The sequence below is a fragment of the Poecilia latipinna genome, unplaced genomic scaffold, assembly GCF_001443285.1.
Source record: "Poecilia latipinna isolate Pla-1442-1.1 unplaced genomic scaffold, P_latipinna-1.0 Scaffold115, whole genome shotgun sequence".
Taxonomy (NCBI): domain Eukaryota; kingdom Metazoa; phylum Chordata; class Actinopteri; order Cyprinodontiformes; family Poeciliidae; genus Poecilia; species Poecilia latipinna.
The window spans coordinates 42,413-66,101 of record NW_015112731.1 but is presented as its reverse complement, the minus strand read 5'-3'; the positions used below and the strand labels follow the sequence as shown (position 1 = coordinate 66,101).

Here is a 23,689-nt window from a genome sequence, read left to right as displayed (position 1 = left end):
CCCGGCCCCCTCTGTGGTTGGGCTTTTGTTTGGGGGGGGGGGGGAAAAAAAAACCCCCGGGGGGGGGGGGGGGGGGGAGTCTAAATCCGGGAACTGCTGCTGCCATTCCTTATGCTTCACCAGTCAATCAGCAGTACTTGTCAGAAGTACTTGAAGCAGCATCTTTCTGACTTTGAACTGTTTGACGTGTCCTTGGCAGACCCTGATTGAAGTATATAATCTTGTTTCAGCGTTCTTTTTCCCTCCTGAAAAGTTAGACGTCCAGCTGACTCGACTGGCTGTCCCCTCATTCTAGGGCCGACGCTCTAGTACATAAACACATGACGAAGGGCAACTGTTTTGGTTCTAGAGCAACTCACTACATTTGACTGACTTACTATGTAAAAACCTTCAGTATATCAGTACATTCCAGGTAATTGTGTTTATTTCACCATAGATACATGGAAGTGTCGCTGTAAACCAATGTTTTATGGTTTAAAAACTGCAAGTCCTTTAAATGAGATGGCAGACTTGAAGTGGGAGTGACATGTGTTTCTTCAGCTGTATGTAAAGTATTGTTCCTGACCAATTTACCCAACGTTTAAGGCACCATTTGGCATACATTACAGCCAAACATATGATAGTAATGATTAAAAAAAGCATTGTCATGCTGCAATTGAAAAGAAGAGTCATACTTTATATTTTAAAGCAACTGATAGTAGATTTTAAAAAAAGCATAGTAAAACTCCTAGGAGCATTGTATGTCTTTTCTGCTTACTTTCAGTTCTGTAATGGTCTACACAAAATGAAATACCAGCAGTGTTCTTTATTTTCTGTGAATTGTAGTGCTTTTTTTTTTTTTTTTTAACTGTGTTCACTGTATTCTTCAACCCTGAAGCGATCTATTCTTTCTGTTTTGCAGTCGTTTATATTTCCCTTTTCCATCTCCTTCCCTCTTCTTGAATAAGCTGTGATAGTCCTCAACACTATCATTAAAAAAAAAAAAGAAACTTTTGCAGCGAAATAATGTAGTACATTTGGCTCATTTTGAAGCTCCTTCCCAAAAATTGTTTTTCAGATATTTATTTCACTGATCATATCATCACTATTTAAATGTTGGTCTCTGGCTGTTCTCAATCTGAAAACAAAATTACCCAGCATGAAATTGTTTTTGTTGTTTGTTTGTTTTTTGTTTCATAATAATTGTAGGGTTTGTAAAGGAGTCTTAATAGAACATTAAAGCAAATGAGTTACTCTTTGTTGCCACTTTTGTTTTCATCTTCTGTCAGTTGATGGATGTGGAATACCTCAGCTATTTATTGAAAGACTGCGAAGTTCTAATGTAATAATTATAGATGTTTCAGTATTTTCTAAGCTCTTCTGCCTCCCCACTCAATCATCCAAAAAAACTCGAGTTAAATTTTGAGTGAGATTTTTATTGGATTTAAAAAAAGAAAAAAAAGAAAAGCATTTTGATAAATTGCTGATTGAAGGCAAGTGTTGTGAAAACAACCAGTAGATTCTGAGACTTTTCTGTCAGACTTGAGTTATGCATTTAAGTAAAAAAAAAAAAAAATGTGATTGAGAATATTTAAATACCCACTTGCACAATAAGTCACCTAGGCAACCTTTAACTACTAGATTAAAAGAACTTTGCTTTGTCATGCTACAGATGGACATCCAGGATAATCATTGTGTCAGAGGTCATTTTGCATCAGTTTTTAGCCTTTCGAAGAACACTGGACGAAGCTTTGCCAGAGCTGAGCTAACTGCGTCTTATCTCACCTTTGAGCACTTTATCGACGCTCTTCTTTGTCACATCCACAGCATCATGTTGTCCAGTCCAGAAGCAGTCACAAGTCATTGAAGCTTCAAGGTCTCTGCTTCTCTGCACAGTAATTCTTTGACTCAATCACTTTGAGGGGGTGTGAGTAGCCGTGAACAGGTGTGGAGAGTCCGATGACTCATGGTGCAGCAGTCCTCATCCTGCAGTGCTCAAATTATCTTTTGTTCCTACTTTTTTTTTTTGCTCCTTTACATTTATATTCAGCATTGGAAATGCTTTAAATTACTACTTAACTATAATGCCCTCCAAAGTTTGACTAAATTTGTTCCCACTTGATGCTGCTGTCAACTGATCTCTACATTTATAAAATTTGATGTGTTAGGAAATAGCAATAATAAAACAATGTGATTCCCCCCCTCCTCCAAGTCTAAAAAGTAGGTCACTAAACCCTCTGAAAACAGTGTGCAGTAAAGAGCTTAAGCCCAGATTTATTGCTATGAATTAAGATGGTAAGAAGCAGCCAGATGGTCTTTAATAAATGCACCTAAACTAATATGTTGTCACGTCCACAGAAACAGACATTTTAGCGGCTTGCAGGTGTGGGATGATTCAGTTTGACCTAAAACCAACACGAGGAGGAAAAACATCCAGAATATTCTCTGAAAAGGCTGATTTGCTACCTGTCAGTTTGGAAACACTGAGGTTACTCCCAAACACCTCGGATTACATTTTTCACAACAGGCTCCGATGCTTTCTGAAGTCGATCTTTGGCAGGGCCGTTCCCCCCAGTTTTGAACTCTGCATTCTTGAGAAAAATGATCAAGCCCAGGCAGACTTCCGAGACTCGGGAAGCAGCAGTGATTATTTTAAAGATTGACAGATGGAGGGCGGGGGGGAGAGAGGCCCTTCTCTTGGAGGAAAAAAAGAAAGAAAGAAAAACAACTCGTCAATGCAGTTTGTCTATAAAATTGCATCTAAACAACAAAACTTCTGTACTAATCCATAACAGATGATGATGGAAATTATGAAAAGCACTGTTTAGAGAAAATCCAACACCAAGCAACACAAATAACTGATGCAGTCTAGCAAGCAAAGTGATTGACGATGCTAATGTCTTGGTTTATGCAGCCACTAAACCTTAACCACTTTTAGGCATTTACTCGTATCCACCCAGAGCCTAATGTGAGGGAATCTGTCCAAGTGTTTGGCTCCATGCAGAGGAATCATTTTCCAAAAGGGGTTAGGGGAGAATAATTACTTAACTGGTAGACCATAACATTATTAGATGCTTGAAGCCCTTAAGATATTGTTGCATAAAATCATAGATATAATTATGAACGAACTATGACATTTAGAATCACAGGTCAAACGTCAGCCAGGCTTTAAATTAAAGAGAAAACTTTCAAAACGGTCATGTCTTGAGATATTTCTCAACATGATTTTATGTTCCAGAGAAATATATGCTTTTTAAATGTATTTAAAAGACATGTAAATGTATTTATACACCAATCTGCATCAGTGTATAAATATTTGTGCGAATGGGTGAATCTGGCTCTAATGTAAAGCGCTTTGAGTGGTGAAAATGACTGGAAAAGCTCAAAATAAGTTCAGTCCATTGGCCATTTACTATCCTAAGGACATAGGTAATGCGTGGTTTTTCCTATGGCTTGAAAGCTGAGGCCAGAGAGAAGAGGCTTAGGCTAAACGCTGGTGTCTAGCCTTTTAGATCAGTGGCTCAAATCTCATGTGCCGTGCTGCAAATCATCAACACATTCAGTGAGAGAACACATTGCTTTACAGCCAGAGTGTCAGTAGGCACTCAAGATGGAGGCAGCATAGTTTGTGTTGGCAAGTGTGAAAGGACGGGGGATCACAGCAAGGGGACATTATTGCCCGCAGGGTGGCCTCGATGGGAGAGGTGACCCATGCGGGACATTATGTCGCTGGAAAAGATGGCAAGTACTGGGCGCTATTATGTGCAACTAATTCTCCGGCTCCTCGCACAATGCATGATTCCGCCTCCGAGTGCTCGGATTGTTTGCGATTTACTATGACATGAGGATTTGTCTGCTTTGAGCGCGTCTTTACTCCTGCTGTCATCTTTCTTCTCGGCGTTGTATGCCCAAAACTGAACCAACCACACAAAAGCAAAGAGCTGACAGAGGCTTTTTCATATGGCCGACAGATTACATAATTTGATTCTCAGTGTGCTGTGTGCACATCCCTGCTCACACTAACTTGGTTGCAGATGGAAGGAAGCGCCACACATGCACACACCATACTCTCACTGTCTCTTTTCTGCTTACTCAAACATGCTTTAAGCCTGCGCAGACTTTGCACACCACACACACACACTTCCGCACAGACACTCACTCTCCGAGGACACCCCCCCACTTTAGACGGCAAGCTGGACCCTTAGTGCCCGGAGGCAGAGAGATGGAATGACGGAGAAAGAGATCAGTGGACCCGCTGATGTGTGTGTGCTGTTTACACCCCAACTCCCAGTTCTCTCCTGGTCTTCATCTTTCTATCCAACCACCCCCCCCAATTCTGAGCTGCAAATTCAGCAGTCTGTCACCTGTACTCACAGACCTGCAAAATCACACACAAATACTCTTTCCATCTTTATGTGCTTCATTCACCATCTGACTGACTGTGCAACCATGCATATTGCAGTCACCTGCAAAGTCAAGGGCACAAATCTGCTTTATTTAGTTTTTTTTTTTTTTCATAGGCAAGAAACTAAGACCTCCTTAATGACGTCTGAGCAGTCTCACCTTCTGCTTGCTGAATTATACATTTACATGAGTTGCAGGATTACATGCTGACATTTTAAATGTCATCTGAAAGATGCATCAAGGCACAAGGACATCAGTCCAGTCCTGAGGAACAAGCACACACTCAGAAGTAGGCCTCTTAGTTTAGTCATCTGTGCATATGTGATGTGCCTGCCTGGTCAGTTTTCTTCCTACTCTTTTCCATCTAGTTGATTTATTTCTGTGCATCACACTTTATTGTTTTGTATTTGGTTGTATGTTTCTATCTTGTTTTGCTTTTTTTGTTGTTTACATGTATTAATGTCTGCCCTCTAATCCCAAGACAGCCACGAAACACATGCATGCTATGAAATGGCTCTGTGGGATTAATACATTTTGAATATCAGCTTCTAGTTTGGCTCCAACAACAACTATTTTATTGATAAAAAAACGATTATTTTCCAATATGAATCGAGATGTAACGTGCATCCACATCTGGAACAGACACCAAAAGTCACTAGTGCCAGGTTCTCAAGTGAAGCGATTGCTGGTTGGTTGGATGGATGGATAGGTGTTTGATTGGATGGGTGGGTGGACGACTGGCTGAATGGTTTGATGGATGGAGGGTTGTTTGGGTGATTGAGTGTATGGAGGGATGGTTGGTTTATTGGACTGTAAGCCTGACTGACTGAAAATGAACGATTATCAAAATGATATTGCCATTTTTCACCACTTTGTCTGAATACATTAAGCGTATTATTTCTAGACTCACTAAGTAACTGTTAGATAATTGTGGTTTAAATATGGATCAAAGTAATGGTGATTATACTTCTTGCAATCAAGCAGCTCTCCTCAGATCAGAGATGTGCAGGTTTTTCACCATCTTCAGCTCGTTATTATGCAAATATCTTGGGTGGTTTCTTTTAATGCAGTTCTATATATTACAGCAGATTGACACTAAGCTTCATCAACCACAGTGGGGAAAAACACCTGTGGTATGTGCTCATGAGGCCTTCCTACTGCTTAAAAAGTCAGTCTTGCCCCATTTTTTACTCCCTTTTTTCACTTATTGTCACCTTCATTTCTGCTGATTAAAATAGTGAAGGACTACAGTTTGGTTGGTGGATTATTTGCCCTCTCTCTTTTTTTTGGACTAGTTCCTCTTGGGAGTGTGTGAGGAAACACTTTTCCACTTGGTTTGACGGGGAGTTGTTGTAGCCGATTCCTTTATACCTCCGATAAAATGAAATGTGTACAATTCTGGGAGGCTCTGACCCAAACCTCCAGAGCACCGGACCATTGGAACAAGTTGATTATTTTTCGTTTTAATCCACCCTGCTTTTTTTTTTTTCTCTCTCTCTCCTGTGTGGTGGGATCATTGTTGGTTTATGCCAAATTTCATTTGGAGCCACTTTGAGTCACATCTGACTCTTTCATACTTGGGTACAAAAACAAGTTTCTGAGTCAGAGACTGCAAGGTCCTGAAACTACAATGACTCTGCCTTATATAAAAGTTTACTTTTTCTGCAGTTTTTTTTTTTTGTTTTTGTCTTCGACTGCTTTCATTTTCCCGTTGTAAACCAACCAATTTCTACCCACTTTCTCAGTTACTGATGGAAATAAATTGCTATAAAAATGTTCAAATCTCACACAGTCAATTTCTGTAATTGCTAAATATTATATACTATGCTATCTTAAGTTTTTGTGATTTTGACCTCCATTTATATCAGTAATTAGAACCCATGGTCAAGCCCAAATATAAGCTGAATCATGCTGGAAGATCAGTTGGTGACATAAAATAACGTTTTCTTACAGTCGACTGAATCGAATGTAGAAAATCCTGTTAAATAGTTTTTAGAACAGACAAGTGACGTCTCAATTCAGTCGCTCTTTGATCCTTGACACCAAATTTTTTTCAGCTACAACATAACCCAGATTTCTTAAGTATGAAGTTACAAAGGGATGAAGTAACCATCACTCGACAATGACACTTCCTTATTCTTGCAACGCTTTTAATTGAGAATTTTACCCATCATCCTCTCAGTTTCTCCTTCCTTTTCCCTCCTCCCATGCAAATATGACATTTTCCCCTGAAGTTGATTGGCATTTATGCATTCTTGTTCCATCAAGGAAATGCTAAAACATTTAATATGCACATTTTCACCCAGCTTCAGGGCTGCTCTCTTATAGTTCTAATTTAATCATGGATGAAGCAAGACAGAGTGTGATATCCACAATTCGGCTAAAAATAAGATGCAGGCAATTTATAGTCATTTACACACACTTTGACATTTTTTAAGGCCTGTGCTTGGAGCCACACTTAACTCTATTTAATGTGGGCTGCCACTGAAGCATCCCTCCCTTATATTTTCCATGCCTTTACTTCTTTTGGTCTCCTCTTGTCTAATGAAATGGCAAATATTTGTTTCTTGAGGGCGTCATTTAGGTTCTCTCCTTGCTGGTTAGGTTAACATTTGTTCTGCTTAATAAATAAAGGCTCTCTTTTTTTTTTTAGTTACAAAGCAATTAGAAAATGATGATGCATCACATATCTGTTTAAGACGACAAGTTTGTGTTGCCTTTTGATATGCCCGATATGGGTGGAGAAGCTAAAAATGTTTGGATCAAAGTAATGATTATACTTCTTGCAATCAAGCAGCAGAAAAAATGTTTGCATTTAAGAATGCAAACATTTTTTCTTTTTTCAATTTTTAACTGTAAATTAAGTCGGTATTTGTACCGAGACCTGAAATGTAAAGAAAATAAACTATTGTAGAGATGCTGGGCTTACAAAGATTTAGTCCTCTAAACATACAGGGAATATTTTCAGAACACATTTATTTTAAATGAGTAAAACTTTTTTGTTTGTTTTTTGTTTAGTTTTATTAGGTTAGAACTTTAGAAGAAATGGAAAGTGATGACCCAGGATTGCAAAGTGCAGAACTGAGAGTGCTTTAGCTGCTAGGAATATTTGTCAAAATAATGCAAAGCTAAAACGGATGAGGCCAGTCTACTTTTAGCAATGGAAGGAGAGGAGAAGTTTGCCGTATAGCTGAAGTGGGCACAAACGCCTCATCAGTTCTCTTTATTACCTGCGCATAGACACATTGTCAGGCTGTTTCTTGGTTGAGCAGCCAGTTCTTTCCCTAAATGAATTTGCTTATTCTTTCTCCTCTGTTCACCTTCCGACTGCGTCCCTCGTGCGTCGTCCTCTTCTGTTCAACCCCTCCGCCGCTTCTTTCTTTTTATTAATTTGCTCCTGCTCCAGTACCTGCACACTATCAACCCCTGTTTTTCCTCTTTCCCAATCTCATCTTTAATTCAGCCTCTTTGTCTTTTTGATTCCCTTATTCCCCCATCTGCTTTTTACACTTTCACAATCTAAGCCCTGAATTAGGCATCCTATTTATTAATCTGCCTACCTCCACATGCGCTCTAATGCGCTGCCACAAAGAGACTACATGACTGCATTTTGGTTTATTATGCGTAGTGGTTTTTAATCAGTTTCTTTCACAGAAATCAGTTGTTGCCAGGATGCTGAAGAAGGGCATCTAAATGTGTGTGTGCCTGTGCATTTTACTCCGAAAGAGAACATGTTCCGGGTTCCTGTAAATGTCTGGAATTTGATTTGAGGATTCTCCAGTTTTGAATAAGTATGAGGAGAAAAAAACTAATTTATATTCCAAAATAATTTTACTTTATTCCTTGATTCAGTGTCCTTCTTTATTTTCTGCTTTCATTTTTAAACTGTTTGTCCATCTGATCTTCTCTTTTCTTTTCATACATCTGTCCATTAATTTTTTACTTTCATCCAACTTTTCTTCCTTTCACCAATCCTACATTTTCCATCTACCATCCTGTTTTCCCCCTCATCCAGTCCTTCTTTCTATTCCTTCATAATGCTTCCCTCCTACCCATCCAAATGTCCATTCATCCATTTATCTATCCATTCATCTATCAATTCATCTAATCCGTTTATCCTTTCATCCCTTTAAGTATGAAGCTTAATGCTTTTCCAACTCATGCTGTATATTACTGTTTATACTGTTCAATTCAAAAACTTTTCTAATTTAAGCTAAACCTTTCCAATCCCAAACAGAAATTAAATATTACTTGTTAAATGTAAAGTTTTGTGGAAAAAAAAAATCAAGTGTTTGGTTGAGTTTCTTACTTGAGTCTCAGTGCAAGGTAACGTTTTGTTTCGACTTGCATTTAAAACTCTGATATTCAGAGAATAGGTCAGTATGAAGCAGGTCAAGGATTTTTAGCACATTTGCATAAAAAAGGAAATTACATCCCTACAGACGTTTTCAGTTTTTAACCTCAATCTCTGAATTCACTAAGGACACATCTGTTTTAACAGCCTGCTTTTATATAATCTAAATCCAAACAAGAGGCTTGTAAAATCATGTACGTTGGTTACATTTTCCATGTGAGCAGTCTGCAGTGCATCTTGCCCGATTCGTTTTCCCTCATTAGTCTACAGAAAAGATGGCTGAAGTGCCAGTGCTTGGCGTGTCCTCAACAGGACTTTCAAGTTACCTGAGAGAAAAAAAAAAGTCTCAATGTTGGAGAGATCTGAGTGAGTTCTTAAGGGTTCCCGTCTAATTTAGGTCAGACTGTGTTCAGCTCGATGCTTTCTTGCCTGCAGAAAACACTTTACATCTAGAGAATGGGACTACTCTGTTAGTTTTGGGTGTGTGTTTTTTGTGCATTTTAGAGCCGCTGTCTTTTTCTTTCCCTCTCTCTTGCCTTGGGGAGAGACAGTTATGTAATCAGAATCTCGTCATCCTTGCACTTCAGATTCCCACTGTTGTGCTTGGCTCTTTTCATACCTTTTCTCCTGTTCCATCTATATATATATATATATATATAGATATATATATAGATATATATATATATAGATATATATATAATGTGTTTACTGCTTGCATCTCCTTATTTTATCTTTTTTTTTATCCTTTAGTTTGGGTTTTCCAGGGAATTTTACATCATTTCACCATAGAGGTTTAGAAAACATTAGCTGTTTGGTTAAAACAGAATGCTGAACTTGAGAACACAGCTTCTCTTGAGCTCTAATTTATTTATTTATTTTTTTTCCTTGTTTGGATTAGAGCATATTCTGAAGAACATAATTTTCCAATGCAAACTTTGACCAGCATACAACGATGGGATCCAAAAAAAAAAAGCGTCACTCAGTATTATCCGATATACTTATCTGAGTATGTATGTTTGTCATTTTTTAAAGTCAAAATGAGTCGCCAACTCCCACAAACTTAATTCTGGCTATCTGCCGGTGTGTAAAAGAATGTAACCTTTAAAGACATTTCAAAGAGAGGATTGTGATTATCTCACCATTTTTTTTTCTTCATTTGAAAAAGAAACCTTGTACAAGAGAAACGTCAGGCATTTGAATCATAATACAAAACACGACATGTGGGAAGTGATTCAGACCTGAACTACGTCAGATTTTCTCTTTAGCGCTGTGTCCTTCTCCTTTCTTTATTTTCATACTTTTTGCTCTCTGCTTTTTTTTTCACCCCTCTATGCTCTTTAGCGCTGCCATATTAACCCCTCTGTCAGTCTGCGAGTCAGCGCCACCGCCACTGCCTCGCTCCCACCAGCATCCATCAGAAATCATCTGCAGAGAAAAGCTCGAGAAGCAACAATGCCACCCTGTAAAAGAAGAAAAAAAGATGTCGCCATGGCAACTGTTGGCAACACATGTAGCCTTTTTAATTACTAAGCTGATTAATTGCTTTTTAATTGCATACTTAGACAAAATAAACTTCTGTCCCCATTCCCTTCTTTGTTCCTTAAACTCTTCAGTAATTTCCAGTGATCGGCTGGAGAGTGTCCTCTCAATGACAATAATCCTGTTGAGCTGAAAGGCATTTTATAGACTAGAGCGACACAAAAGCAGTGAAGAGCAGAATAGGGGACACCGTGGGTTTCAAATAGCTGCCCCCCCCTTAACTCTGCATGCTGCTAAGGCAGGTGGGCACATTTCTGGGGAGCCCAACTTCACCTATACGTCTTCAAGGTCATATGAAGGACACTTGCTGCCAAAATAGGTAAAGATGACATTTTTAAAAGCAATGCCATCTGTTTTTGATTACATTACTTGCTACTGTGAAATGAAATAAATGGAAATTGTTACCTTGGAGACATATTCATTTGAAAAGAACTTGAGTACTATAGAATCCACTCCGGTTGTCCGGTTGTGTATTGCGCGTTTGTACTCCGAGTTTCCATTCATGGCTGAACGTGAAAATTGTCCGTCACCTGACAATTTCTCGGTGCATCTCTAACGAGCAATCATTTCTATTACGATTTTTATTATTATCATTCATCACTTAGTGCCCAGTCGAAATGACAGTGAGACTAAAGACGCCGCTTGCTTGATCACCCAAATACCTGAAAATCAGTGAGGCCAAACAGTTTGTTGTAATCATGATAAACAAAGCCAAATCAAGCCCCGTTCGTCTCCATTTCCTCCCACTTTCTTTCTGTAGCAACTCATTTTGTCGTCAAGGTTATGGTGACAGTACATTAGGAGACCTTTCCTGTTTCCTGACGTATTTTACTTGTCACCCCATCTCGTCCTCCCTCCTCAGTTCTCATCATTTGTCTGATTCTTTTGAAGAATGGAAAAACTCAACCGTGTTCCGCCGTGCTTTGGAGTGGTGAACTTTAATTGCGTGCTTATTCCCCACTGTTGTTTTATCATTATTATTATTTTTTTTTTCTTTTATTGCTGTGATCTCTCTCTGCTTGATCATGTTCTAATGGCCGCGGACAGACACAGTCACCGCTCCGGTTAGAAAAACAGGCCATTTGATGTAAGGCTCCATATGCCGGAGCGACTGCCTCCGGGGAAGATGTGTGTGTGTGTGTGTGTGTGTGTGGTGGTGGTGGTTCTGTTGTGTGTCTCATCTGCATACGGCGCTCCGATCCTCTCAGCCGTCTGGTCTCCCATGCCAGCGGAGGAGGGTGGCACCTTTAAGCACGTTAGCACAGGTACAGGTTATTTTTGTGCTTCGCTTTGATTATTCACCCATTTGCTCTGTTTCTATGGCAACATTATGCTCCCTCTCGGTTCTCATGTTCATAGCACCCGTCTTTGACAGGTGCAAGTTGGAGTTTAATGCTAATTGCATTTTGTCTGCGTGACGACAAGCCCGTTCCTCCTCCAGCTGATGCAGTCGTGTTCAGGAGGATCAATTTGTGTCGATTTAAAAAAAAAAAAAAAAAAAAAACCTTGCCAGTGCCCTGCATGATAGCCTCAGGTTGCATTCAAGCCCCTCGCCGTCTCGTATGTGTCTGCTTGCCTGTATGCGAGTTTTGGCAGCGTAAGTGGGGGTCACATTAGGCGTGTAAGCCGGGGTTGAGTAGCCTCGCTGCCTGCCTGCTGCCTCTTTGATGGGAGAACATCTGTTGGCTGTGATACGAAGCTGGGGAGGATCTCTTTCTCTCTCCTTCTCCTTCGCTCCTTTGCTTGCTCCGTGGTCTCTGTTACGAATTCCCCAGCTGCTTCGCTCTCTCCCATCTTCTGGGGGGAAAAAGAAAAAAAAAAAAAAACAGCCTGTCTGTCCCCCACCACCTGTTCAGTTTTAATACATAATTTATCTGCTAAAGTAACCACATCTGAGAGACTCAGCCCTCTGTCCATTTCAAGTTTTCTGTCAGCTTTCTGTCTGTTTAATTCAGTCTATTGGCTGAATTAAAGTTTTTAATTTACTGCCTTCAACCTGCAGAAACGTGCACCATCTGGGAAGCAAAACTTAAAAAAAAAGAAAAAATAAATTAATTAAAAGAATTATTACACTAATTTACCAGGAGCGAAAATCATCTCTAAATTTGCCCGATCTGTCGACTTGTTTTACTAAGTTTAACATTCATCCGACGACTGCAGCTGCAGATGAAAGGAGCACACCGTCTTTAAGACGGAGCACAGCCTGAAACTGTCAGCTCTCATTACATGTTTGATTACATTTTAAATCAGAAGCCACTATTTTATATCCGAGCTGCGCAGTTTTTTAGCTGGCTGAGTGAAATGGATGCATGCCTCCAAACAGGTAAACTAACTGGCGGCAGTCAGACAGGCCATAATCATTCTGGACCTGATTGTTACGCAATTACCATCCTTTGCAAACGTATGGCTGCCTCTTGAACTTTACATTTTTGAATGCTACAGCCACAAACTAAAGTGCATTTATTTTGTATTTAAATTTGTGACTGAGCATTATATAGACCAGCACATTATACATGGTGTTGAAATATTTTTTTTTTACTAGTTTAAGTATGTAATACTTTTTCTTTTTTTTGCTTTTGCCTTACATAATCTCTTGATTTATTCTTGTTTCCTTATTGTGTCTGGCATGGGGGAAAAAAAGTAGAGTTTCTCTAAACGTGTTTTACTGCTGCTGTGTGATTTCAGTTTTTACTGTTTTGAAATAAGCCTGTCTGCAGCTTGACATGTTTTGTTACCAAGTCCTGTTATGTGGCCTTGCAGACCAATAACCAGTCGTATTGTGTTATCTCAGTTTGACAGGAACTATGTTGCTACTAAGTCGAGTCTGTACCCAAACCACTTTCCCAAGGTCACAGCCACACCCCGTTTGTTTGTGATCTTTTTAATGTATATGCCGTTAATTAACTTATAATTGGATAAAAACCTTGAACACCAGACAAATCGTCTTTCCAAAGTCTCCCCTTCCTTAAACGCTTCATCCTTTTGCTGAAGCTGCTTTATCTGAGCCGCCAGGGTTAATGTGCGACATCACTAACCTCTTTGAACCCCAGAGACGGGCATTTCATGGTCCCAGAGGTAATGGGTTCATGTCTTTTCACTTTAATGGAACAGAACAACTTGGCCATCCCAGCACCTGTCACTCAACTCTAATGTCCAGCCAAGATTGATGAGGCATGTTCTCACAGGAAAGGTGTTCTGTTTGAGGCAGACGTGGACGCTGCAGTGACTTAGCGTTCTGCAACAATATACAACCCAATCACTGTAAAACGGGCAGTAAATCCAAGTGCTGGGCCATGGTAACTCTCCTTTCAAACAGTGAAGCTGGGGTTTGCCTTTGTGCGCTTCAAAGACTTACCTGAAATCAGCCTCTCATGATATTAGTCACTGGCGGTGAGTCATATTGGTTTGCATTGGTGTTATTAGAGAATAAAGTGTATGAACCATTTATGACTACTTCAGTGTGCATCATTATTGAAATGACCTCATGGACAGTATTTACTTTTTTGTTTGTTGTAAAAGAAATGCTTTCTATTAAAAAGACAGTATTTTTATTTGTAAATCTTCTACATATATTCCTTTTTCTCCTAAGGTACGTGACACTTTTTTCTTGGCGTCGGGCTTCAATTTGAACAAAACACTTTAATTCCAGTATTCTGAATGGTCAGTTGTTTGTGCCTTATGGTGTGTGTAACCTTATCGATGATGAGTGTTTATTCTGTAGAAACAGTCCAACCGTCTGCATTGTAATTATTGTGGTTGTGATGAGGCAAAGGGATCTGACTGAAGCAGCTGTCTGTCTTGTTGATCATTCCTCGCCTCTAATTGTTTAGTCGATACAGACAACATCGTTAAGGAACAGGAAATCCGGGGTCGCCCACCTTTCTGCTTCACAAACCTGGAGCACTCATTAACATGACACCGGCGCTGTTTTTTAAATGAGCTCTTAGCATGCCAATCAAATCCTCCCCTTGGCCCAAATAACAAACATAACTGTTTTTTTTAAATCTTGTATCAATGAGATGTGGAGGGAACAATGTTCTTGATCTAAAATCTCAGAGAAATGTTCAGGTACCTTTTCTGTAGTTTAAAACTGAGCAGTCTGAAAGCATGGCAGTTGAGGGGCCCACAATTCATAACAGTGGGGTTCTGCCACTACCCTGCATGTATGCGTATATGTCTGTATTAATGAGTAGAGAGATGAGTGTGTAGGATACGTAGTGAGTTTCGAAGACCCCACTGCGTCCGACAGCAGAGCCTTCCCCACCTCAACCCCTAACTCCTGTGTGTGAAAAGTGAATCATTCTCTCTCGAACAGATTCATCAGGGACATAATGAGGCTAAATTGATTAACAAAGGGCACTTTTATGACCAACACCGCCCTATTGATTTCAATTGTCCTCCACAGCTGATTACGTGATGAATTAATAGCAGAGCTACGCAAAAGCCACGCAAGAAAATGCACCCAGGGTGTGTTTCCCAATCTTTTAGTTGGTTCACAGGTCCTTCAATTTTCTTTTTCTGTTATACACAAGTGGGTCATTTATTCTGATGGAGTTACTTCCTCTGCTGATGTGTGTTGGAATCGGATGACTCATCTGGGTATTGCTGCCGTCACTGCATTAACTTTTGTTGGCACTTGCGAAAGGAAGGCTGAATCTCCAATGAGTTCTTTTTAATATCAAAGAATAATAATCAGTGTTTACCTTAATATAAAATCAGAGTCAATGTTCCTTTTGCGGTTTGTAAAAGATTAACATGTTTTAACGCCAGGAAGTCTGTGGTAGAAGGACCGTTTTTATTCTGCACCTGTGAGATATGGAATTTGATTTCAGTAAAACTAGAAACTGGCCTTCCTGTAAACTTGAAATGCATGGTGTGCCTATAGATGATTCATAGATATTACTCGGGTGATAAAACAGGCATTGACAGCGGAAGACCCATAAGATTTTCAATCCTAAGCATCTTGGGAAAATAGCAGAAAAAAAACATTTCTCCATGGTTTATAGTCTATTTCTTGACTCGCCAACACTATTTATGGCATTTGTGGTCTAACCAGTTAAGTCCAACTTCTTGAGAAATTTCTGCTGTAATTTTAATAAAATGTAACATCCATGCACAAAATTTGGATGGAAAATAAACCCTTCAAATTGCCAAATATGATTCTAGGTAAGTAGGTAATTTCCAAATATATATATATATATATATATATATATATATATATATATATATATATATATATATATATATATTGAGCCAGCCAGAGGCCACACAAAAATTGTACCAACCCATACTAGCCACCATTTGTTTTTTTTATAATATTTGTCTTCTTTGAAAGGGATTGATTTATATTGATACATAGTAACCATATATAACACTTCAATTGGATCTATACTGGCATCTTCTGTCATGCATGCTACATGTAACACCTCACACTCATTACCATGTTGACTCAGTTTTCATTCTCGCCCCTTCCTCTGCCATAATGTGTGTACAGTTATCCAACTGTGTGGATATTAATCCACTTGTGTTCCAATGTGTGAATCTGTTCCGTTACGCCCATATCCCGGTCTTGGGGGACACTTTGTTCATTTCAAGCCATAAATATTTCCATAAATTGAGCCCAAGCCAGTTGGCAGACCTCTTAACTACCTGAAGAAGAGCTTTGCTTGCTGTTGAAGAGCCGCACTTCAGCCAGTGGAGTATCTCAAAGTAAAGCTCTGTAAAACTGCTCAACTGCAGGTATATTTTACTTTACGACCATACAAATTGGTATGCAATCTTTAAATCTTTAACTTCTTAGTTGAAGATTGCTTTAATTGAATCCCAACTGTGGACTTTCTGCTTGTGGCAACTACAGAAAGATCTCTGATTGGGCAATAAGGGATAGATATTAATGTGAGGGGATGGGGAAACATTTCTCTTAAAAACAAAACATTGACCGCAGTAGAGATGCAGCGAGAGATCCACATGAAATTCTGAAGCCAGGATCCAATAGCTCCATCCTCCGGGATGAAAACTAGCTCCCCCACAGAGCTAGAGTGTTTGGAGTGGAGAAGATGGAATGTCTTGCCTCGTTTTTATTCTTTATCGCTGTGAAAAGGTGCAATCATCCAATCCACCAAGCAGTTCCAAGTAAGAGTGATTACCAAGTTTTGAGGGCGTTATCCACAAGTTTTGCTGTGTTGCTCATTACATGGGCTTGTAATCCTTGCAAGTCTTTCCTCTGGGGTTTTAAAACATTCTGGAAAACTATGGAAAAGTATTTTCCAGGTCTGAATTTATACCTCCTAACTGCTTTCCTTCTGTGTTCTTGCAGCCATCTCTGGGTCATTACATCTTTCATTCCCTGTTCTTGGTAATTTGTGACTCCATCTTTCTGTTCTTGCCTCCTCCTTTGTCCGTCTCTGTTCTTCCTTCCCTCCTTTTGTTCTTACTGTCTTTTCTCATTACCTTCCCAACTTCAAACCATTTTTTGTCCTTCCTTTCTTCCTTTTGTCTTTTCTCTTTCCCACCTCCCTGTCGCTCCTTTGCCTTATTTTTTTCCCTTTGTTTTTCTTCTCTATTTTCTCCCTTTTTTTTCTATCATTCTTTCATCTTGGCCTTTCTTTCCTTCATTTCATCCCTCTTTATAGAAACACCGGTCATAAATTCATTGTTGGTAGCACACAAGAGAGGCCGGAGAGAACAAACAGAAGGAAACACATTTGCCGAAGGGGAGACAAAAAAGCCAAGAAACAGAGTCATAATTTCAAGTTGGAAACATCCAAACTCTTATCAAACATGCTTGAACACTTTTATCTTTTATTATGCGATTCTGATTGCCACCATTGAGCATATAAGCAACATTCTCCCCCATCATCACATTACCCTCCCAGATTAACTTGTCACTCTCTCGGGTGTAAATGTGTTCTTCATTCTACAGTTGCCATGAAGGTCATCCTGGTCTCCATCATTAGGACTTGTTCTCCCTTCAACTCCAGCTTAATTGCCTGTTGGTTAGGCGCATTTAGGTGCATTTCTTCCCCCCCCCCACTTTCTCTCACATCAAGTCTGACAACTTGGTGGCTCTCGTCTGCGGCTGCAGTTGCCTCGTCGCGTACCTGCATTCAAGTGGAACAAACAGGACGGTTGGCTGCTCGCGGAAGGTCATCAGCCCCGGGCGGCGCGTGTGCATGAGTTTGCGCTTTTTAAAAAACGACTTGGACTACAGCGTCTCTAATGGTGCATTCAGGCAGGATGCAAAACAAGTTTTTTATCCTTTTGTAATCATTCTAATCACCAGCGTTTTGGCAGCGTTAGACACAACTAATGAATTGAATGCACAGCGCTTTATGCTGTTTCATAAAGGCGCAACAAAGAAAGCAGCAGCAGCAGCTGTGGGGTGTTTGTCTTTCTCTCCCCACAAATGTTTTACTGCAGGCAGAATAATGCGAACCGGTGAAGCTGTTCGGGACACCTGGGAGCCGGAAAAAAGTTGGTGTTTTTGTTTATAGGCTGTCGTACTGCTTTAAAAGGAGCTTTTTGTCTTCCATTCTTTGAAAAGAACTTTAAAAACAAAAGCAGTAGAAATTAGGTTTTTTTAAATTTTTTATTATTATTATTTATAAACTAATAATTTCTCGCCCCCTTGAGACTGACGCACCCTTGCAGTCGGACATCATGTCCTACCCGGATTTCCAACACTTGCTACCGCTGTAAAAGTGTTGCAGTGATGGCCACCGGGCTAATGAACGGTGACACCTAATCTTTGTCATCCCTAATTGGTGCTGCAGGTTTGATTAAAAGCCTTGTCATGTCGGCTCCCTCAGAATGTGGGAAGCATGTTTATTACGGGACTCGGTGGATTGCAGGGTTTGTCGGCGTGCCAGTAATGTGTGCATTCGGCCGCATATGTTTGCTATGCTAATATTGCACACACCTGCCTGGTGCTGAGGCAAAAATCCTGCTTGATCTTGGGCTTTGTGAAGCGTGGCTGCGTTTTTGCTCTTCATTAACCTTGCTTGCCCTCAATCCCTGAAATTTCAGCTTGTTTATTTTCTGTCGACCTTCTTTTCTCCTTTTTTTTTTTATTTTTAAATTTCTGCTTCTTTTTTCATTTTTAAGCTTTTTTTTTTTCGGATGAACTCAAGTTCTATTATATGAATTTCTTCATTCTGACATTGAAGGTCGAGAGAGAGCTGTCTTTTTAGGGTTAAAATCTGTTTTTCCTATAAATCCTGCTCAATTATCTGCATATAAACACAAATTAGCAGTCAGATGCAAATTAAGAAAAATAAACGTTGTAGTTCTTGGCAGATGGGGGGGAAGAACGCAGCTAATCAAATGACCAACCAGATATTCCTGGGCTTTTTTTCTTCTTCTTCTTCATCTGACCTTTTTAAAAATAAAACCCTTCCTAAATTGCCAGCAGATAAACAGCACCGAGTTCTGCTGCTGCAGCCCCTCAGAAAGTTTACGCCCAAAGCGCCACTGCATTTCTCGACTTTAGAACTTCCTGCTTTGGTGCACCCCATCGTCCAAAGATTCCTCCACGGGGAGTTTATTAGTTTCCTTTCATCCTCGCCATCTTGTGCTTGAATACGTGCTTAACACCACTGCTCTATTGAAGTTGTACACAAACACGTAACATTCTGTGTTAATAACCACCCACTCAGTGCACTGCACCCCTTGCACTCTGCGAACACACTCACGCACACACCTACTGATGTCCATGCTTTTTGATTTGTGGCCCAAGGCAAAGCTGTTCTCCCTAATGAGCCGCCTGCCCTCTGTTTTTCCAAGGGAGGTGAGGGAGAACTAACCTTGATGCAGCATAGAAGGGATCCAACCTGCTTACACACACACAAACTTGAACTGCTGTGCTTGTGAAAGAAACTCTGTGGCTGTATCTTTTATCCGGCTTGTGACATTATCACCAAGTTGATGATGCTGAAGTTAACCTCATCATAACTTCTAGATGTCCCATGTCTGCCCTGATGTCGAGGGAGATATTTATTCGTATTTGCATCACAAAGCATTTTCAGGTTTATTGAGTGAACTGTAAGTCAAATTTTGGAATAACTGAGCTGTAACTGTGTTTTTTTTCCCCCCTCTTAGATCTGGGCCAACTACGTGGAGAAACCTGTGGAGGAGGTTGTGCACGTCTCTGAGGAGAAGGAACGCGTGGCCAACTACAGACCCGTATATGTGACTGAAATCACCGACACCCTGCACTTCTACGCCCAGGATGTGGAGACGGGTACAGACATTTCTCTGTTTTAATACGTTTAATATGCATTTCCACATCCTGTCGCACTGCAAGCACAAACTTTGCTTGCTGTTAGCCAGTAAAGTCAAAATAAGTAGTGGATAAGGAAAGGAAAAATACTAGTAAAAGTAAAGACTAGTATAACATTTAAGTTTTTTCTTCCTAATAAATAATATTTCTTACCCCTCTTCAGTGTCGCAGTTATTCACTACTTTGACTTGTCGTATAAACTACATTACATTTTCTGGTTGTAACAAGACAAAATGTGAAAGGTTAGAAATACTTTTGAGAAGAACTATACTGTTACAATGTGGCTCAAAAATTATAAAATAGAGGAAGCACCAGGAGGCTGACTGATTTTAATTATGTAAAATATTCATTTGTACACTTTAGCTTATCTTCTTACTGCAGCGGCTGCTTGTATTGAAACAATCAGTGTCTCTGTAGAAAAGTGAAGACCAGGGTTCTTTAACTTTCTGCTCTGCTTTCTTTACCTCCACACTGATTTCATTAATGAGAATTAATTCTGCCGCAAAGACATTGACTGCATCTGTTACCTCCAACATTTCTCTCACTAGTGGAGACCCAATAACTGAACCTCCCTCTTGTTTCTACTAATAAATGGTCGTCAGTAATGAAGAGCGATGGCTGCAGGCGCTAACAATTGGGGTCCAACTTGATTCCACGCATTTAATCTTCCAGAAGTTGTTCAACTCAATGAGCACTTGAAAACCTACTTGGTGCAAAAATCACTTAATTTTCCACCAGGGTATTTGAACCGTAATTCTCGTTGGGACCGATATCATGCAGAAATAGAAAGGGTATTGGCTATTTTTGAATGAGTCTCTGCAGTAAATGTCAAATTTTATTCTATTTGGAAAAAGAAGAAAATTCCAAACTATTACGATTTTGGAATCAATAAAAATGGCACAAAACTCTTAAGCTGTGTCTCGGAGTATATCGCCTCACGTTTTGAGCTCTGGGAAGTGACAATTATTACACCATGACTCGTCCGCTTTGCTTTTAGTCACTTGAAAAAGAAAATCACAGAAGAAATCAAGAAAACCGGTTTTCTTTCACATTAATTGCCAATTTGTTGTGCATGCGTTCATGCTGCTTTGAATGCCTGAAACCTTGATCAAGAGTATCTAAAGGCAGGCCAAGCTTATGTTTTGGTACAGTTTGATTTTTTTTATTTTTTTTGTGTGTGTTCCAAGAGTCGTTAAATAACAGCATAATTATCCTTGCAGGCAAAACCAGAAGCATTTAGAGAGTTTGCTGTAGCAAAAAAAGGACTAATTAGCTTCTTTTGATTCAAGATGTGTGCGTTCTAAGTTAGTTTGTGCTCAGTTTCACATGTAATAAGACGATTCAATAAAAACTACTTTCAGCACATTGATTTTTTATTTTATTTTTTTGCATAATGGAACAGATCTGAACTGTTCATATAAATTGTCTCCACTGCCAGGTCATGGGAGCTGCCCAGCCTTCCTGTCACTCCTGCCCCCTCATCTGTCTCCAATAGATGTAGACGTTCAAAGGCCATGAAATCGACTTTACCCATCTTTTTTTTTTCTTTTTCTTGTCATTTGCCTCCCCCAACATAATTAATAAATTTACCTTCAATTAACAAGATTTTAATTCAAAGCATACAACTCACAGGATCTCATTTGTTCATAAAGAAGCATATATAAACCTTTCAGTTTGCAGTTCTCTCTAGGTTTCATCTCTACGCCCTAAAATCTCCAGTGCTCCTTGAAATATGTGGAAATATAACATTATTCCTTCTCTTGCCGTGAGCTATAAATTCAAATCAAAACCGTAGCGCCGCCTCCGGCTACGGTGCTGCTGCCTCAGTCAGTCGGGATTGATGCTCTGATTTTTGTCTGGGCTTTCATGGTTCAGAATCGCGTTACAACGAAGGGCCAGAAATTTGACTTTACAAGTCCAAACCCTGAAGTTTGGGTTAATGCCACTAGCGGCACTTGTGGCCGTTAGGAGAAATAAGCACTGAATAGCTCGTCGTCTTGTTTTTCAAGTTCTCTATATATCTAGGACATTAAGGAAGAGCAGGAAACAGAGTGTATACAACATTTCCCGCCATGTAAAATTGTACACAAACAGCATTTTTTTTCCCATATTGCTGCTCTCAGTGCATTTTGACAGGAGAGCTATGAGTTATTCAATCTTTTCTCATAAAAAGCCTTTATTTTAGATGATCCAGCAGTGCTGGCGGCTTCTTATATATTTATTTTTTTCATTTAATTGGCTTGTGTTCTTCCAACAAGCAGCTTATTGGGTGCTTTCATAAAAACGAAAAAAAAAATTGATGTTCTCAGCAAGGGAGTAAAACCTGACTGGTCCTCGGCCCCTCTGCTTCCCTCTCCTGTTGGGTTGCTTGCCCCCACCCCACCCCTCTCCTCCTCCATCTCCTCCACTTTCTCCTCCTCCTCTCCTGCCTCACGGTTCCTTTCATTTCTGCAGGTGCGCACTCAGAGCTGCATTAAGTCATCTGGACTTCTTGAGCTGAACATCAAAGTGTTAGAGGCTGTAAAATCACAGGAGCTGAGTGCTTTAAAATATCATTACATGCCCCCACCCCTCACCCCACAACATTTCTTAGTGAGCAAGTTTACACACACAGATCCAGTGTGAAGCAGAACACTTTAGTGTTTACAGCAGATGACAATGGGCCATCTTAAAAGGAAATACACAAGTGGCTTCCTCATGCGCGCCCATGTTAATGATCTGAGTCATTTCGAATGGCTTCATTTGACTCTGTATAGCGAAACTCCAACCACGTGTAAAATATTTTGGTTGTATCATATTAACCAGAGGCCAGTCATTCATACATTTATTTTTGCAATTGTTTTAGTACATTAATCCAATGCTATCCTCAAGACTTTGAATCAAATTTTACCTGATTTTACATCCACTTAGGCCTGTCGCGATAAACCATAAATCAATTAATCGGACGATAATTAAACCTATCGACCTCATTTTAATTATCGGCTTTATCGTCTCTTCCGGCCTTTTTTCTTTCTGTTGATGACACTGAATGAAAAAAGGCTCAGCTCCGGTGCTCTCTACTGACCCTCCCTTCCTCATTTCCTTAGTCTAATGTCCAGCGCACACTACACGAGTTGTCGGCCCATTTCCAAACCCTGAGAGACACATTAGCCAACAGAAATCTACGGTATAACGGTTCGATCGGGTTCGTAGTGCCGTGTGGTGTCCAGCCACATGGGCACAAAATAACGGCTGCAAGTCCAGTTAACTAATTTTAAAATCAGGCATTAATCAATGCTTTACTAGAATCTACCTGTCACATGCTCACAGTCCTGACTGAATGAAAATAATTATAACCTATTTATGTTACGTTAACGAAGAACAGCTGAAAACCTACCGGGTTTATCAACTGCGGTAGCAATTGGGATCCAACTCCTCCCCTTGTCATTTCTATAGTCTTCGCACGCAATGTTGAATAAATATTAATGTTTCCACATATCTCCGATGTCCGCTGGACTTCGGGTTGCGCTGTTTCAGCTGTTCGGGATTTCCCTCGTAATTTCCCCTCAGAAAGCACGAGGAGAATCCGCGCTTTCTGATTGGCTACCTGTCACATTCAGCGTTAAGCTCCCAGTCGGGGAAAACCCCTGATTTAGATCGGAGCGGCCACGACGACCTACCGTAACACACCACACACAATACAGGATGATCGGTTACGAAATCACCAGCGACAATCTTAGATCGGCCAACGATCTAAGATTGTCGTAAGAGGAAAATGGGGCAAAAAATCGTGTGGTATGAACTACTGCATTAGGTAGTCAGATGGCCCATCTTCTCTATTTAAATCTAGTGATTACTGAAGGGCAATATAGTATACAGACTTCATAATCTGCACTCTTTTGGTTGAATGCAGGATTTATTTCCACTTTGGCTTCATGTTGTTTAGTTTTTATTCAAGTACGTTTTTTGTTAATGGAGGCTGAGAATCCATTTTATTTTTGTTTTTGGTTGTCTTGTTTATTTAATCAGTTCCAGTGTTATGTGTTCTTTTGAAAATAAATATCAGGAAATCGCTTGTATTATTAGTCATTTCCATTAAATCAGTGTTGAAAGGTCTTGAAACAATATTATCGTTTATCGCAATATTTTCTTTAGAC

At 39.9% G+C, this 23,689-nt stretch overlaps 1 protein-coding gene across 1 annotated transcript in view; it reads left to right on the top strand.

The window, feature by feature from the left end:
• snd1 (staphylococcal nuclease and tudor domain containing 1) overlaps window positions 1-23,689 on the top strand; it is a 190,478-nt gene that overhangs the window by 126,806 nt on the left and 39,983 nt on the right. The window contains exon 18 of the mRNA XM_015028139.1: window positions 19,373-19,514. Within this exon, the coding sequence (XP_014883625.1) occupies window positions 19,373-19,514 (142 nt within the window). The remainder of the gene's footprint in view (window positions 1-19,372; window positions 19,515-23,689) is intronic.